Source organism: Triturus cristatus, chromosome 10, assembly GCF_964204655.1.
Source record: "Triturus cristatus chromosome 10, aTriCri1.1, whole genome shotgun sequence".
NCBI classification, from domain to species: domain Eukaryota; kingdom Metazoa; phylum Chordata; class Amphibia; order Caudata; family Salamandridae; genus Triturus; species Triturus cristatus.
In genome coordinates, this window is record NC_140593.1 from 968,778,350 (window position 1) to 968,796,691 (window position 18,342).

The 18,342-nt window shown below is 42.8% G+C and overlaps 1 protein-coding gene across 1 annotated transcript in view; it reads right to left on the minus strand.

Moving 5' to 3' along the window:
- The window catches only part of DLEC1 (DLEC1 cilia and flagella associated protein), a 576,582-nt gene that overhangs the window by 500,964 nt on the left and 57,276 nt on the right, over positions 1–18,342 (minus strand). Inside the window, exons 5-7 of the mRNA XM_085628869.1 lie at positions 14,505–14,615; positions 10,828–11,033; positions 9,053–9,273 (exon numbers count right to left, since the gene is read on the minus strand). Of these exons, the coding sequence (XP_085484995.1) occupies positions 9,053–9,273; positions 10,828–11,033; positions 14,505–14,615 (538 nt within the window). The remainder of the gene's footprint in view (positions 1–9,052; positions 9,274–10,827; positions 11,034–14,504; positions 14,616–18,342) is intronic.

Here is an 18,342-nt window from a genome sequence, read left to right on the forward strand (position 1 = left end):
TAGCCCATTGACGGAACCAATCCCGATCAGGATCGGGAACTTCAGTGATAGACACCAGTTTGTGGTGTGCGATTCTAGCCCAGTTTGCTTGTTAGGAAGAGACCTATTGTGTAAACTTAATTGTACCATCTATTGCACCGCGAATGGAGTGGAAGTCCAGACAAGAGATGATGATGCGACCTTTAAGGTTGCGAATCAGCTTTGGTGCATGGAAATGTATCCTGCACTTACAGTGGAAGAACTCCCCTTAGATCTAAGGGAGTCTGTGTCAGTTGAAGTATGGGACCTTAGTGGGGAAGAAATCGGATTAGTAAAGGGTGTAGATCCGGTAAAAATAAGAGTCAAAACGAATGTGGAATACCCGAGAACTCCCCAGTACAAATTGTCACCGGAAACAGTTGAGGGGATCAAACCTGTAATTGAGTCCATGCTGAGGCAGGGGATTCTGAGAGAAATCAGGGGTAGTCCGTGCAATTCGCCCATAATGGGATTGCAGAAGCCGAGTGGGAAATTCAGGATTGTGCAAGATTTGCGAAGGATTAATGAAATCGTAATCCCATGTTGTTCTGTGGTACCGAATCCATCCGTGATCCTCTTCCAAATCCCATGTGATGCGGAATGGTTCACCGTGATCGACTTGTGTCAAGCCTTTTTCTCAATACCTCTGCATGAGGAGAGCCAATTTCTTTTCGCGTTTAGGCTGGAAAATCGTGTGTTAACATGGTGTCGTATCCCCCAGGGGTACACTGAGAGCCCATCTATTTTTAACCAGATTCTGAAAAAGAACCTGGAAGGTCTAGTGCTTCCCCAGGAGTCTGTTCTCGTCCAGTACATAGATGATTTGTTAGTGGCGTCAAAAACTGAGGACGCCTGCAGGATTGATACAGTGGCACTGTTGAATTTCCTGGGAGAGAACGGACATAAAGTGTCTCCAAATAAATTGCAGTACTGTTTGAGTGAAGTACAGTATTTGGGTCACAGGATCGAGAAGGGCAAGAGGAAGATATCCCCAGATCGCATAGAGGCGATTTTGAGAATGCCCGTCCCTACGACTCAGAGGGCAGTTCGAATGTTTTTGGGAATGGTTGGCTACTGTCGCCAGTGGATCCCAAACTTCTCCTTTGAGGCAAAGCCCTTACAGAAATTGACGCACAAGGATGTGAGTGATCCGGTACCATGGGATGAAGATTGCTTAAGGGCATTTCTGAAGTTAAGAGAAGCCTTGTGCTGTGCACCAGCATTGGGAATGCCTGACTACAAGAAGGCATTCGCTTTGTTTTGCTGTGAAAAAGAAGGTTGCGCATTGGCAGTGTTAACTCAGGTCCATGGGAATGTACGTAGACCAGTTGCTTATTTTTCGGCTACACTAGATCCAGTAGCCTCTGCGTTGCCCGGATGTCTCAGATCCGTTGCTGCAACAGGTGTCAGTATCGAGAGATGTGAGAGCATTGTAATGGGTCACCCGCTTACTGTGCATGTGCCGCATTCGGTTGAACTATTGATGACCAGGACTAAGACACAACACCTCACGAATAATAGATTGACACGTTATGAACAAGTCATACTAGCTGCTGAGAATGTAACATTGAAGAGGTGTTCTGTTTTAAATCCTGCTACACTGTTGCCAATCCCAAATTTTGATGATGAAGATTGTGAGGATCATGACTGCCTCGATGTGACTGAATTGTGCACCAAACCCAGACCTGATATTGTAGATGAACCACTTTCCGAACCTGATGAAATATTCTTTGTAGATGGTTCATGTTTAAGAGACAATGTGGGTCAATTGAAAGCAGCTTTTGCTGTGTGTACCATCACAGGGGTGGTCGAAGCCGCTTGTTTAGAAGGAGTATACTCCGCACAGGTGGCCGAGCTCATTGCTTTAACTCGCGCCTGTGTGGCGGCAGCCCAAATCCGTGTAACGATTTATACGGACAGCCAGTATGGGTTTGGTGTCGTTCACGACTTCGGACAGTTATGGTCTCAGAGGGGATTCATGACATCATCTGGGTCACCCATTAGAAATGGAGAATATGTGAGACAACTGTTGGAGGCGTTGCAAGGCCCCGATGAAATTGCAGTAGTAAAGTGTGCTGCGCACACGAGAGGAAATGATTTTGTGTCTCTTGGAAATAGTTATGCTGACGAAGTGGCCCGATTTTGTGCAGAGCAGGGGTGTAATTTTACAGAGCGACACATGAGGGGAAATGAGGAGACCACTGATCTCAGCATGATGTTGGCGATGGCCGATACATGGGAGGAGTTGAAACAGTTGCAAGATGAGGTGTCTGAAGAAGAACGAGATAGTTGGGTACGAGCTGGGTGTGAAAAGGGAGATGTGGATGATTGGGTTTCAAATGATGGAAGAGCGGTGTTACCGGAATGTTTGTTGAACCCAATGGCGCGATTGATACATGGTGCTGTGCATCTTGGCAGGGACGCGATGGTGCGAGTGTTTCGACAGACATGGTATAATACGAAGTTTCGAGCAGCAGCAGAAGCTGTATGCCAGAGATGTGTCACCTGTCAACAAATGAATGTAGGGAAAAGGACAGCTGTGACGATGAGTCATATAGGGAGGTCAGGTGGCCCTTTCAACAGGATGCAACTAGATTTCATTGAGATGCCAAAGTGTAATGGGTTGAGGTACATATTAGTCGTGGTGTGTGTCTTTTCCAGGTGGGTGGAGGCTTACCCGACACGCAGGTGTGACACTTTAACTGTAGCTAAGTTGCTGTTGAGAGAGCTCATTCCGAGGTTCGGGGTCCCGACCTCTTTGGAATCGGACAGAGGAACGCATTTCCACAGTGAATTGATGAAGTTGCTATGTGCTGCCTTGAACATAGATCAAAGGTTGCATTGCAGTTATAGACCAGAGGCTTCTGGGATAGTTGAACAAGTCAATGGGACGTTGAAAGCTCGAATGGCAAAGGTGTGCTCCTCCACTCCCCTGAAGTGGCCAGACGCGCTGCCCCTGGTGCTAATGAGTCTTCGAAGTGTGCCAGATAGGAGGACTGGATTATCGCCCCATGAGATATTGATGGGGAGAGCGATGCGTGTGCCAGCAATACCAGCCTCTGCATTGATAAATATCACTGATGATGTTACTCTGGACTACTGTAAAGGCCTGGCTGATGTGGTTCATTCTGTGTCCCAGCAGGTGCAGGCGGTAGCTGTTCCATCTGCAAGTGATCTGTGCCACGACCTGTGCCCAGGTGACTGGGTACTAGTGCGGAAGCACGTGAGGAAGAGTTGCTTGGATGTTCGCTGGAGAGGTCCCTACCAAATCATATTAGTCACGAACACTGCAGTGAAGTGTGGGGGACTACCGAACTGGGTGCATGCCTCCCATACCCGTAGAGTTCCAGCACCCTTGGAAGATACAGCCCCTCTTGTAAGTGAAAACCCAGCTGAGGTGGCCGGGCCATCTGAGAGGGCAAGTCAAGCTGTAAGGGTGGCTGATGCAGCTGGTTGTGCACTGGAACAAGCCGTAAGCGAAGGGGAGAGAAATTCTGAATCAGAATCAGAAGAAGGTGCATTCGGCGGGGAAGAGCCAAATCTTCCTGGAGCAAGAGATAGTGCACAGGGTATCGGAAGGGAGAGCAGAGGTGTCTCAGAAGCAGAAAGAGTTTGGCCCGTAAGACAGAGACGGGAAAACTCCAGAGGGACACCGAGAAGAGACCTTGCCCCAGTGTCGGAGGTGCAGGAGTTGGAACAGAGCGAGAAAGAACAAGATCCTGAAGCCCCGAGGAGGTCGAGGAGAGCCAGAGTACCGTGTCACAGGTACGCTTCGCCTGAGTGGACATACGTAGCAACGAATACCAGGACCGATGAGTACAGGGAGGCTGAGATCGATCACGCTTGCCAGTGGTCCACCGAATTTGAGGGTAGAGGTGTTGCTGAAGGTTCCAGGATTGGAAATCGAGGGGGTATTGACTCTCTTCATTCCAGACCCTCCACTCCTGAATAACATTTGTCATCTGATTTTGGATACATTGGCTTTCCCGAACTTTGCAGTTGTACCTTCTCCCCAAGAACTGAAGGCACTTAAGCTTGAAATATTGCAAGGGGTCCTGGAGGTGTTGGGACCCGCAGTCATTTTGGATTGAAGTTGACTTTGGTTAGGAGGGAGATAAGGGAGGGGAGCCTTTGCGAATCCAAAAAGGAAGGTAGAGAACGGAACATTTAGATATTAGATTGAATGAGGAGGAGAGTTTCACCCACTGCTATAGAATTAGATTCGGAGGGTGGGGGAAAGATGGCAGAACCTAGAAGTTCACACCGTAGGGCAAAGATAGTGATAGGTACACTTTTAGGAGTAGTCATAGCTGTTATTTTTGCAGTGGTCATCACTTCATATGTAGTGGCTCACAGAGAGGAGGGAAAGATGTTAGGGACACCTACACCTTAGTACAGAGAAAGATATCTCAGGAGATAAAAGAGAGATGATGATAGAAGAAAGTCGTAGGCTACACATGGATTTGTCGAAAGGTGATTTCAAGCTCAATGCATATGCGAAACTGTTGTATGAGTACGTGGATGCGATGGATGCGAAGGATTGCTATGTATGCATGCAGTTACCTGCTTCTGTAGATGAGGGTATTAGATACCATCACCTTCCGTTGACTTATGGGATCTCTTGCAGTCTATTGCTTAGTCTGTTTTATGAAAGGAAGCAGTTTGAGTACTACTTTTCAAATTATGATACAGTACTTCCCGATGTACCAGCGTTCAAGCATTTGAATAAGTATGATTATTATAAGAAACACGAAAGACTTCGGTCTTATTTTATCCCGACTCAAAGTTTGGATACTGCCTATGCACATAGAAATAATTTGACATGTTCGGTGTCAGACACTGAAAAGAAATTCATGGGTCAGGTCGAGGACAGATATAGAAAATTAACCCAAGATAAAGATGGGGGAAAGAAGTCAACGGATTGGACAGAGGAAGAGAGGCTGCATAAGTCAAGGGGAAGTTATGGACCCATAGCTTTGGACCAGGTCCAGAGAGGAAATCTGTGTGTTGCTCGTCCACAGTCGGACAAGGATAAGATTTGGGTGGGACATAGTACATGTTCCCACACCTTTACTATGGAAGATTCAGCTAGGGACTTTTTGCAGGGTCAGATACAGGTAATCCCAACGGTGTATTATGTGTGTGGGAGGAATGCATACGTGAGATTGCCTGAGCAGTGGTACGGGGCTTGTTATTTGCCTGTTATTTTCCCGAAGATATACCATGCCGAGGATTTGACTCTGCTAGAGACAGGACAACACTCCAGAGCACGCAGGGATGCTAGTGCAGGAGCTGTGATTGGTGATATCTTTGGAGCAATCATACCTGGTTTGGGTGTGATTTTAAATGACGTGAAAATACGAAAATTAGCAACTGTAGTGGATGAGTTGTCAATGAACACCGCAAAGTCATTGTTGCTGGTGGATGGAGAGATGTTATCGATCAGGACAATGGTTTTACAAAACCGTCTTGCTTTGGACGTATTGTTAGCCAAAGAGGGCGGAGTCTGTAAAACATTGAAGGTTCAGGAATGTTGCACATATATTCCAGACCACAGCAAGGAGTTGAGGAAATATATAGTCAACATTACCACACTTCATGAAGAAACTGCAATATTAGCAGAAGAGAATGTGTGGGAAAAGATTGAGAAAGGATTTGGGCATGTGGGAAGCTGGTTTGCAGACTTGGGAAAGGGAATTCTTGGATATGTGCTGAAGCCAATTTTGATTGTGGTGGTTTGTGTGGTTTGTCTGTGGGAACTTGTGAGAGCATACAAGTGGCACCGAGGAAATAGAGCTGAGAGGATTCTCAGGGGACATGAAAGACGAATGGCACATATGCAAGATAATCAGTACCAAGAATTGAAAAGAATGGAAGGTTTCCGACAGAGTGGAATGGTTACCACTTCTATGTAGATGGATTTGTGTGATGACAAGTTGTCATCAAAGGGGGGGACTGATAGAGCGGTGCTGATGCGAAAATTGTAGGGGTGCACCATATCCTTTGTTAGTCAGCACCCATATATATATGAACATGTTACCCAAGTATAATGGAAATGTATTCAATGAAATAGAAAAGTAGAAATGTAAACAGGCCTCGAGAGAGGAGAAGGGCCTTTAGTTATTTTTGATATATAGATGTGTATATGTAATGCCTAGTATAAAATGTTGTGCATTAAGTGACGTAAAGCCATGTTAGAGGGATGAAGAACGTAAACCTCTTAAGTATAGAACGAATAATTAGAGCTACTAATGATAGAGTGTTTAGTTTGAGGCCTAACCAAGAGTGTAAAGTGAAGGCCTCGTTTATTTTAGCCATGTTTTATTAAGACGGCAGGATTCTAGCAGAGCTTAAAATACAGTGCATTGTGAAACCTCATGATGTTAGGGGTTTTTTCTTATTCAGCATTTGGCTGCAGGTACAAGGCCATTTGGCTCGTTAGTTAGAAAGAGCCTTTGTTCAAATGGAATGGAGACAGAAGGAGTAGACAAGAAGGGAGTGGATTGGAATGTAAAGTTGCAACTCCTGGTACAGAGAAGGCCTGGGACCCAAGGTCGAATTCGTGGATGGAAGAAGACAGGACCCAAATGGAAATATACTGAAGAAAGAGGCTGCCTGAAGGGGTGTGCTGAAGGGCGTGTACCGGGTTTTTGGGGTTTTGTATTAGGGACAGAGCCCCGTGGGTGGAGCAGATGAGACTTAGGCGAGGGATGGATAGGAGCAATATAGATCGAGCTCTCATATGGTGAAACTTCTTAGGAAGCTTCACTGCTGACACCTTTGATGCGATCCTCACCTGGAAGGGAATGCTAAGTAGGTATGTCACCTTAGAGTAGAGTAGGGACAGAAATGATTTGATTGATGACTTTAAATTTTGACATCACGATTGCCATAGGGTATTTGATGCTCTTGGAAGCTGTAATCTTGTTCATTTTCAGTCGTCTGCGAATTCTTCGCAGACTAGCATTTGTATTAATCCCCATATATCTTTTGTGTTTGGTATTGAGGTGCCTATATATTCAGATGTTTTTGCTGATAATAAAAGGTCAACCTCCCAGATTATGAGTCTTCTTTCCTGAAATGTCCAATTGCGGTAAATACGACCTGATAATTGTGTTTCTTCCCTCTACGCTATTCTACAAGTAAAAAGATCCTGGCGACCTGTGTAGGTTCTTGTAGTTAATTTGGCGAGGACAAGAACCGGCGTTCCCAATGTCACACACAGTAAAAGCACCACACGCTGAACGGCAGGAGGCTATGGCAAAACATGTGCTTGTTGCGGCAGAAGCAGGTAGTTTCTTTGGGAGTACAAACAGGTTGTCGCAATACTTGCACACGGTACCATCACATATGCAGAAATAACGCAGTAAAGGCTCCAGACTTTGGCCAAGAATGAACTTAGTGCATGTATTTGGTGCAGCAGAAGCCCCAAGGCGCGAGCGAAGTGGGCGTCTGCGAGGCATCAAGCAGGACCAATTGGTTGTCTGCCCTTACGCCCCACTACTTTCAAATGTCACTAGCTGCCACTGCATTTTACCCCACCTCCACTGCATTCTGGGAATTCTAGCTCTGGTTCAAATCAATTTGATATGACTTTAAGATTATAGTGGTTGGTAAAAGGCAACATGAACTGAAATCTAGTCTCCTTGATGACACAGCGTTATCTTCTAACCTTTCCTGCCCATGACTCCACAAGCTTATTGTTATCACTTACGAACACAACTATTCATCACATTTCAAATTTAGGTTTTCACTTTTTTCTTATCGGTCCATGTCAAGTTCCTTCTGCTGCAAATTCATCCTTTTTAGGTTTCGCCTGAGCCAGCGCATGCGCTGTGCTCTGGCGAGACTTTTAGTAAGGGCTTCAGAAAATGCTACCACTGTGGCCTAGAGCTTGAGTGCATGTGCGCGGGCGCTCGCTTACGAGCAGAGGCGCCATATGGCTTTCCTCTCTCGTCATGGGTGATCAGCTTTCAAGATACGAGAGCTTTCTTTCACATTCCTGAAGCCGATAGCTTCCCTTTTCTGTTTCATATGAGGGTGAAACCATCCACATGATGGCGATGTTGGGCTGCAGAAATGTACAAGATCTGCGAATAACTTGTAATGTGCCTTCAATCTTTCACTTTTGAGTGCCGTCTGATCAAAGTTGTGTTTTCGAAATTATAGTGGATTTACCGACTGAAATGTATTGCATTCAAAGTAATATAGATCATCATATACATTGATACGTTAAGCCTATTTAAAGTGTTGAAATCTAGCTAAAATGCGTTAGTTTGGGTTCTTTATTTACTTGAGGAACAGTTATGGTCCAATGTGATCTATGATGCAGTATCACGCTATGGTTTAGATTGGCGACGTATTTGGTGAGTAGATTAGCTGTAATCCTAATTATCACACATGAAACGCGACGTTGTTTGATTTTGCTGCAGCAGTAGGAGTTACATAGGACTGTTAAGTAGATACTCTAGCAGTCAAGAGACTGTTCCCCAGTGTTCCTGTTTGTCACCTAAATTATTCACCCCTTTCAAAGAACCCCCTAAACAAGAACCCCCTAATAATCAAGCTCAGTCACACGATATATATTTTTAGATCTGGCTTTAGCCCAGAACGCTTCATTTTAGTGAAATTATTACACAGCAGCGCTTGCTACTGTTTCCATAAGAGTGCTTTTTTCTTCACTAATAACTGTGGCGCCATTTGATACATCTGCTCGAAACTAACCCCAAAAAAGTTCATCCACCACTGCTCCATCATGTAAAGTTTTTTGTGCCGACCCCTCAACTGTGGCCAGGAAAACAAGCATTGGCATAGCCAATAGGTCTCGCCTTTGGGACCTTATAAGTGTTTAGTTATACAGCACAATATCCTTGGTGCAACAAAATCAACTTTTGCATGGCTGAACACTTATAAGGTCCCAAAGGCGAGACCTATTGGCTATGCCAATTCTTGTTCACATTTGAACTTTTCTAAGAAACAATAAAAATGGCATGAAATTGTGGAGTTTCCCTTTATGGGCACAAGTTTGACATACCTTTCTTCCAGCACTCTTTTTCTACCAGCGACCATTTTTTCTGTTTTCTTAATTGGCGCAATAAGTGACCTCCCACCATGTAAAGTGTTGGGTGGGAAGAAGCGAGGATTCTTAAGGAAGTTGTGTCGATGTTCGAGACGGGCAAGATCTGCGCGGGTTTCTTCTCGTTCCTCCATAGGCATTTCATCTTTCCATGATGGCTTCTTAGCAGATCCTAATTTCTATTACAATGGAAATAACATGGGAATACGCCTTAAGTGCTCTGTGCATAACTGCATCGATACCAAGATCACAGATTCACACATACATAGAAACTAGAGTAAACATTCTTGCTGGCTTTGCTTTAGCATTCGGGTAACATATCTGGTGGCATGAGATCAATAATATTTCTAACATGTCACAGTTGGCACCATCTAAGGTTAATGAGCAGGTTTTGTTCTGTTAAAACCATTTTTAGTTGTTATTTAATATTACTATAAGAAACACGAATCTTTATTAAATTAGATGGAAACTATGCGACCCTTCCTATAGCACTCAATAAAAATCAAATGGCCTCTTGGAAATCAGTCAGCCATACTGACTTCATTATACGATCAAGGCAAAGTTAAGTATTTCTTTGAGGTCCACAGCAAGACATCGAGAGCATAGGCCAAGACACCGTAATCACATCTTTCAAAAATTGCAAGAGTTTCCAGAAGGGAGGGATCTCTAAGCTTAGCTTGGATAGTGTTTGCAGTCAATGCCCCATACTTAAAGTAATCAGCCTGTATGACAAGTTAGCTACATTTTGGGGATGACTAGTACATTAACATTGATGGCCAAAAAGGCTGTATCATGAAATGAATTTCCCAAAGAATTTCAGCAGTTACAGTGACAACACCTATGAATTGCGAATATATCAATTCATTTCAATCATGATGGGAAAAAACTCCCCCAAGAAAAACTATCCACCAATGAACAGTCGAAAACAAACACTTACTATGGTCATCAACATTCATTAATAAGGGAATAATGGAATAATACAATTGTACAGCTGCAGTTAAATTCCAATTGTGTTTGCAGGATTTGGCACACTGCACTGTTGCTCAGTCTATAGAGTTTAATACAAAAATAATATTTACACCCATACAGAGCTGAAGATGACATGTTTCAAAACAAATTAAGCAGGACTTCAAGTCGAGCCGGCAGTAATTAAAAACTAACTTTGAAACGTGTCCCTTTCGAGCCCTATAGTTGTTATCATTTTAACTTTACAGGGAAAAATACTGATCGAGTACCCAACAATGGCTGTAAAAACCCTTAAATTAATCCACGTCAGTGAAGCCGTCCCTGTGTACATTTCGGATATTTTTCTTTTTTTCTTCTTTTTTTTACAGATGTGTGCTTCTGTAGTGTTTTATGCAACTTCTATCTTCTAGTGTGCATACTGTGAACTGACTCACCTCTAGGTGTCTTAGGAGGGGAACCAGTAAGGAAGTGTCAGACACCTCTATGTGTGTTGTGAAGCTGTGTGCATTCAGATGTCAAGCAATATACAGATAAGATATTGGTATGAGGAGAAGATATCTCCCTCTAGACAAATTCTGTACAACCCAGTCTCCAGGTTAAGAATCCAATTGCCCAGGTCAAAAGTCAGCAACTTAGCCACGTGACCACATTTTACAGAACAGAATCAAAAATGGAGGTTGACACCTTTGATCAGTTATACCCATGCACCTCCCTCTACCTCTTCTAATTCAATAGAGCCTAAGTGGACAGGATTGTAGTATACTTACAGGTACGTGCACGCGTTTTGATTTCTTGAGTTGTTTGCTGGACTCTTGCACTGGAGGGGAGGTTAACCGAGCAGTAGATGTTTTTAAAAACTGCTCAGCACATTCCTCAGTAGTTGAAACATCTGTATATCCGTCGTCCACTGGGCTTGTAGAAATATGCTGGTGAAAGCTGAAGGTCTCTTTGAAAAGATTTGCCTTTGAATTTGCTGTCCCAATAAAAGAGTAGAGATAAATTACTATACTAAATAAAAATCGAAATTAAAGCTAAAAAATATTGATGGTTTTCATCTAAATTGCAGTAAAGATAATCCAAACCAGTTTATTTTGGATTTCTAGGGAACAGATATTTTACGGAAAAAAAACTTCCAATGTACACTCATGCTCACAATACTTTTTTACATGTGATCCCCTAATCCCAGAAGGAACCAATGTAGAGAAAATAAAGTGAAAAAATGCTCCCCTTGACGAGATCACCTAAATTGCCTTGGTGGTATTCAGCAACATATAAACAAAGTGTGGTATTTAACTTAATTTCTGTCACATTTCATGTATTTTGTCTTTGTAGAAAAAGGGCCTTATTATGACTATGGCGGTCCCAGGGTGGCGGTGCGTGCAACGCCGGTCCGACCTCTCCATTACGACTTAGGCAGTTGGACTGCATTGGCACCACCACAACTGCCAGGGATCAGAGATCCCTGGTGGTGTTGCGGTGGTCTTGAGGCTGCAATATGCTTGGTAGGGCCACTGCTGCGAACAGGTCCAAAAGTTTTTTACTTTTGCCCATCAGTGTGGTCCCTCTGGGACCCAAAATAAGGGCCAGGACCTCTAATACACATATATATTTTTATTTTCATTGCAAGGGGACCAAGTCACTGTGTCCTTTAATAGCAGCCAAAACATTTTCTTTCATGGATTGTAAGTCCGATGGGAGCGAGCCAGCTGATGGGGGGAAAAAAAGCACTCGCCACCAAACACATTGGTCGTATTTTTTAATTTGTGTCCAAGAGAATCCTGCAGGAATCTTATGGTATCAACTGACAAGATATCTATAAATTGTGAACTTTAATTTCTCAAAAACTACTTGTCAGATTTACACCAAATCACAAAAAACACATTTTATGGGTAAAGATCTAGCTTTCTCCCAAATTTGGTGTAACTCTGTTAAGCCATTTTCTGTGTATTGTCTAATTTTTCCTATGGAAAATGCATGGTGAAAAAGTGCTTTGGGCCGCCCTTTTTCTCGCCCTTGCTTTGCAGATCACTCAAAACATTCTGTCAGGCTTATTTTAAAAGGCAATGTGTAAAGTTTGTGTGCAACACTTCCAACAGAATCACAGTGAAAACACCACAAAAAGACTCCACACCAAGTTAGACAAATAGCATATATTTTTATGAACAAAACAGGACCAAAACAACAAAAATCCAATACGTATAACTGGCGTTCTGAATTTTTAAAGAATAAATGAAAATATAGAGGTCAGAAGCTTAAAGAGCTAACCAGGGACATCTAGTCGCGATTGACCAGGGTAAATCCAAAAGTTCAGGCCGGTTGTGACGGAGTGCGGGTTGGATGCAGGGACCAGGCTTGGCCCACTGAAAAGTACCTGAGGCGCGTCGTCGACAAAACCAAGATGCAGGAAGCAAAAAGATGATACGTCGACGTCAAACTGCTGGATCGAAGGGGATGGACCGTTGTCTAGCTATGCCAATCTGAGATGCGTCATCATCGAACCGCAGGATGTAGGCAATGCGTTGAGAATGGAGGCGATGCGCCGCGCAGTCCATCAGGATGTGGATGGCCACTCACTCACACCTAATCTCCTTTTGTGTGTGGCTGTCTACAAGGAATGCACAGAGTCCAGCTGTCATCTACCCCAGATGTGTATTGGAGACAGGCTGCAGGCCCACAGGGCTAAGAGCAGAAAAATGCCGCTTTCTAAAAGTGGCATTTTTAAAAGGGTAGTGATAAATCCTCTTTACTGGTTAAGATGAATTTATCATTAACATTCCAATGATATGAAACATGACAGGACTACCCCTTTTCAATCAGGAATTACAGCTTATAAGTGTAATAAGGAATTAACAATGTTTACCTATAAGAGGGTAAGGCCTCACAGTAGTGAAAAATTAATGTGGGTGTTTTTCGAGTAGTTCGACATGTAGAGAACTACTAGAGATCGGTAATACTCAACTGGCTGCCCACTAGAAGCTAATAAATAACGCAGATGAATCCAACTGTTCCTGACTTTATTGTGGAACACAGTGTCTGGCATTAACCAAGATCGACGCACTGGTTAATACAAGAAGTCTATGATACATTGAATCAGTTCAGTCTACTAAGTCAATTTAACGCTTGGTACCATTAAAAGACCAATGGTGCTGTCAAAATAGATATACTGAAATTGGCTCGATCTCCTTGAAGGTTTGTCTACCCTGGGTCAACCATATAAGAAAATAATAGACACAAATCAATCGTGTCTTTCGCTCAAATTAAGGGGTCATCAACTAAAATACATATCAGTCCTGAAGATGGTCTCACTAATGCGAAAATAGAGACCGAAATGTCGACCTAAGCTTTATCTTTTGTAATTTGTTTAACTCCTGTCAAGATGAAAAGTGTTGGCATTTGTTACAGTGAAGGCTTTGAGTTTTTATATTGTTTCCTTGCTGTCACATTGTCTGTATTTTTAAGTGCCCTAATTTAAAGATAAAAAGTGAACATTTTTTTCAATATACAACCGCTTCTGTTTCAGTTCATTATATACTTTTGCACAAATGATTTATATTCTATATGATCTCTGTGATTTTGACTTAAGAGATAATATAATTAGGCACTAAAATTATTTGCTGAAAGAAATCAATTAACAAGGTAATCATTTGTTTGGCCTTGAAAATCTTTATATAAATCAAAACCTTTAAATAAATCCCTTGAAGGCACACTTACCTTACCATCGTTCCAAGTACAGTCGCCATCTCGCGCATTCTAGTATCTCCTGGGGATAGTCACACTCATCTACAACAAGGTACACAACACCATGGGACCCAGGAGAAACCTCCTCGGAGTCACATAAATGAGATTATTTACTCCCAGGTGGGTATCCTGTTGCTACCCCTCACTAAGTTAGTCACTGCCAGCGGTGACAGAGAGCCTGTTGGCTATCTGGTTCTACTTGATAGAACCAAACCACTTTCTATGATACTGTCTACGATGGCATTCTCACGTGTAGCACTGACCACAAAAACACAAATGCTTCCTTTATTAGTTCTGCATACTTCATGTGTGTGCTGTGATGTTCACTTAGTTGCACATTATTCAAATTTGGAATTTTTTTATCATATACTCCACAAGGGCCATTATGGTTTACTGTCTTAGGTCCCCATTTCAAGAATATGGCTACATTTCAATCCCTGTGCAAACAAGTGTTTGTGTAAGGATCATTGTAATGAGGCAATTACTGCTCCACCTACAGTTTTCCTCTGGTAAATATCTGCAGATCTAACCTCTGAATCCAGGAGATAATAGGTGTGGAAAGCAACTATTTTTACATATACTTTCCCATGTCAATTCGTAATATAAGATATAGGGTATTACAGTTATCGGGTGCAGTAAATATCTCACTCTATACCGGCTTACTCAGAATCAGGGTCTTTGGGAAGGCAAAATTAATATAACTTACCTTCTGGGGCTTTGAAAACGGGTCCTTTATCGGTAAGGTAATCTTCTGGGCAGATTAGGTGATGCTTCCGCAACAGGTCATTGTCCACGCACCATCTGAAGTATGACTCCACTTCAAGAGAAATATGCACACATTGAAAATTCAAAACTCTAAAAAGTCTAAATCACTGATAAGTGCACATTACAAAATTCAGGCAAAAGCGGCATGCAAATCAATAATGTTCAATATAATAGTAGGCAAAGGCAGCGGCATAGCGCGGGTTGCTAGCGCCCGCTGCAAAATTTTAAAAGAGAGTATTGCGCCAACCCCAACCCATGGACCGTTAGCTCAGGAAGTGCTAACGGTCCACGGGTTAGGGGTTGCAATAATTTCCATTAACATTTTGCGCCTTGGGCAACTGCCCATGTGGACCCATGCTATGCCACTGGGCGCACAATATCTATGTAGGAATAAGCGGCCACTGTGATGAAGTGGGAAACATGCACCAGCCCATTATAAGAAAGAGAATACATAAAAAAATAAAAATAAATTATAAGTGTTGCTGTAGAAAGTTGTCCCCCAGATAGACAGATGATTGACCCGGTACTTGTAAGCTACTGAAAAGATGTTATACCACTACATTGTGGTTCAAATATCGACCTGCACAGATATAATATCCACGATATAGACTAAAAGAATAATATAGATGTGAGCAGGGGGGGGAGTTAGGAATAGACAATCTATACTTCCCTTCCTATATATTCCTTCTGCAAGACTATGTTGGTAGCTGATATCATGGACACAATGTTTTTGAAGATTGATATTTGAATCATGATATTCTAACAAACAACCGCTAAAACATTTGTCGTTGACACTCTCTAACACCATGAGAACAAACGGAAGTGAATAAGCTACACATTGTTTAATTATATCAGAATTGAGCATTTTACACATTAGCCACAGATCACCAACAGAATGCAGACAGATGACTAATGAACACTACTATAGTTATAGTGCTGGTGCAGAGGAGACCATGACATCACATTTCAGAGTCTGTGTTCTGGTCGGTTGTCCATCACATTTTTCACATACTCATAGCACATTTGGGAAACAATTCCCTTTTTATGGTAAAAGAAAGACAACTGCAAACCCTCCTGCACCGAGTAATGCTGCTCTTTCCCTTCCCAAGTGATGGTAAGTGCTGGGGTTTAATATCATGTAGCTGTGAAACTTTCTTGAATGTTTCTCTGCTTACCATGTTCTGGATGTATGGATAAGTAAGGTCTTGAAAGCATCTAAACTGCACATTGAGAACATGCCTACTTTTTTTCCATCTTCATTTCTAAATTCATAGCAAAATATTTTTTTAGCTGATTTACTGATAAACGCTTGATCAGCACCAAAGAACTTGTAGCTAAAAAAGACACCGTGATCAATCACAATTTTGACATTGTCTGTCTCACCGAAACTGGTCTCAGTGAGGGCGTGACGAATAGATTTAATGATATTGCTCCGCCTAATTACACACTGTCGACTGCAAATCATTCGCGGAAAATGAGGCCTTCCTTTTCTTGTCAATTGTTATATAAAATGCATAACGTTGGATTTGTGTTGCTCCATAACTGCCAGCTTGAAGAACAATCTCACTGTGTGAGGAGGAGGTGGGGACTTGAAGGGGGCAGAGCCTTGTGCCGAGAAGTACCTTCCAGGCACTTTTGAACGCCACCCTGGCCTCCAAAACCCTCCTCCCCAAAACAATGCTTGCTGAGGCTGGCCCGATGTCCTGGGGTGTTTTCACGCCCCTTAATGGACGTCGGCAGTTCAAAGCCTTGGAAAAGGAGCTAAAAAGCCACTCTTTGCAGTGGTTTTCAGTTTGTTTTCCCTGCCATTGTGTGATATCGGCTACTCACCGGAAGACCGTGTGATGGGAACCGATATTGTGTGTCACATGGTGGCACCATGTGAGTTGGCAGGTAAGTTGCTCTCTCACCCTTGAAACCTTCCCACAAAGAATTAGGGAACCTGCTGATGCCTTTTGGTCTTTTATAATGGTGGACCGAGCCCCTTGCGGTTGGGGAGACTAGGAGGCTCCTGATTTTGTGATTTTGGCATGCTCCCATGTCTCCTCCGATACTGCCCAAACTATTTGTTGGTGATTTGAATACTCACTTCAATACTCCGGATGGTGGACTAGCACCTACATTTCAAGGAGGTATTTTCTGGACTCTATGTATCTTTGAGTCCTCCTTCTTTTACTCCTGAGATGGGTCATGCCTTTGAAATTGTCTCCTCCACTACTAAGTACTGCCAGTCATATAATCAATTTTTTTTTGCCCAGGCCGACCATCATGGCATTCCTTTTTCTTGCTTTCTCCAGAATCAACATAAGAATACACTTTGTCCTTCTCCATCCTCAAAGTTTTGCAACTGAAAGAACTTTTTTCCCCGATGCTTTAGTTCGTCTTCACCCGGCAAGCTCTGTCCCGAGATCCTCAAAAGCTTCAAAACTTTGACGATGTTCAATAATTAGAAACTATAGACCAAGGAGCTACTTTATAAAAGAAGATGAACAAACTGGCTCACTCATCTTGCAGCTGCTTCTCTGATCCAACGATGACCCATCCATAAGAAATGAATGATCCAAATTAAATTATATTTATAAGCAAGCAATAAATTAGCCATAACAAAATAACAAAATGCCCTGCCTATGGCAGCAGCAACCTTTCCAGTCATCACAGGCAAGAGGGACCCACAAAAATAGCTGACCCCGTCTCTGTCAGAAGATAAATGTAATCATACAGCTGACTTTTTCATAAATAAAACTGTTACAATCATGTCACCCTTAGTGAGCTGTTTATCATTGCTCACTTTTCCCCTTCCTCAAACTCAACTTCCAACGCCCAATAACTCTCTAGCAGTTTTCTCCAATTGCCACCAATGGTTTTGCTGATGTAGTCCAGGGCAGAAAGCCCTCTGGCTCTCCGGCTGATTTACTTTCTGAAAAATTATATAAGACATTGTGATCTTCTGAATATTCCCTTTTCAATGTCAATTTAAATGCTTTGTTGGTGTCAGGACATGTTTCAAGTATTCTGAAGCTTAATTATGTCATGCCCTATTGAAAAAAAACTTCTTTGGATCCTGGCACTATGACAAAGTATCGACCAGATTCTCAACAGCCTTGCTTGGCTAACTGCTAGAGTGAACTATCCTTTTGCACTTGAAAGTGTTTGTAACAGTTAATAAATTACTAAATCCCTCTCAAATGGGTTTCCACCATGGCCATAGAACAGAACTGGTAGTAGTGGTGGCTCTGGAAGATCTTTGCAGCTGCACAGACAATAATAGGGTAGGTCTCTCTCACTCCATGCACAGAATCTAATTAGCAGCTGAGCGCTAACCTCTGTCTCTGACCTATGGGGCATACTTTACTGATCCAAAGGGTTGGGTTATCTTTTTTAATCACTGTCCCTGGTATTTTCTTTTAGGGGAATACCTATACTGCACATCACAGTTAAGATGTTTGGTAGGGTTACCCCCCCCCCCCTTCTTTAGTAGGTCCTGAAGAATTGCCCTGGATCTATTTTGGGCCTTAGAGCACAAAACATGTCGACCTTACTACGCCCGACCTGACTATGCCCACAGACTTGAGGCTACTTGGGTACATTATGCCTCAACAGTATCCCCAACCTATTTACATTTCTTTAATCCTGCCAAGAGAGCCATCACATACATTTTTTTACTTGGTATCTCTTATACAGGCCTCATATTTACGCCTATCATCATACGGCAAGATAAAAATGATCTCTGCTACAGTGACCCTTCGTGAGGTCCGTAGGGCATTGCAGCGCTCGCTGTA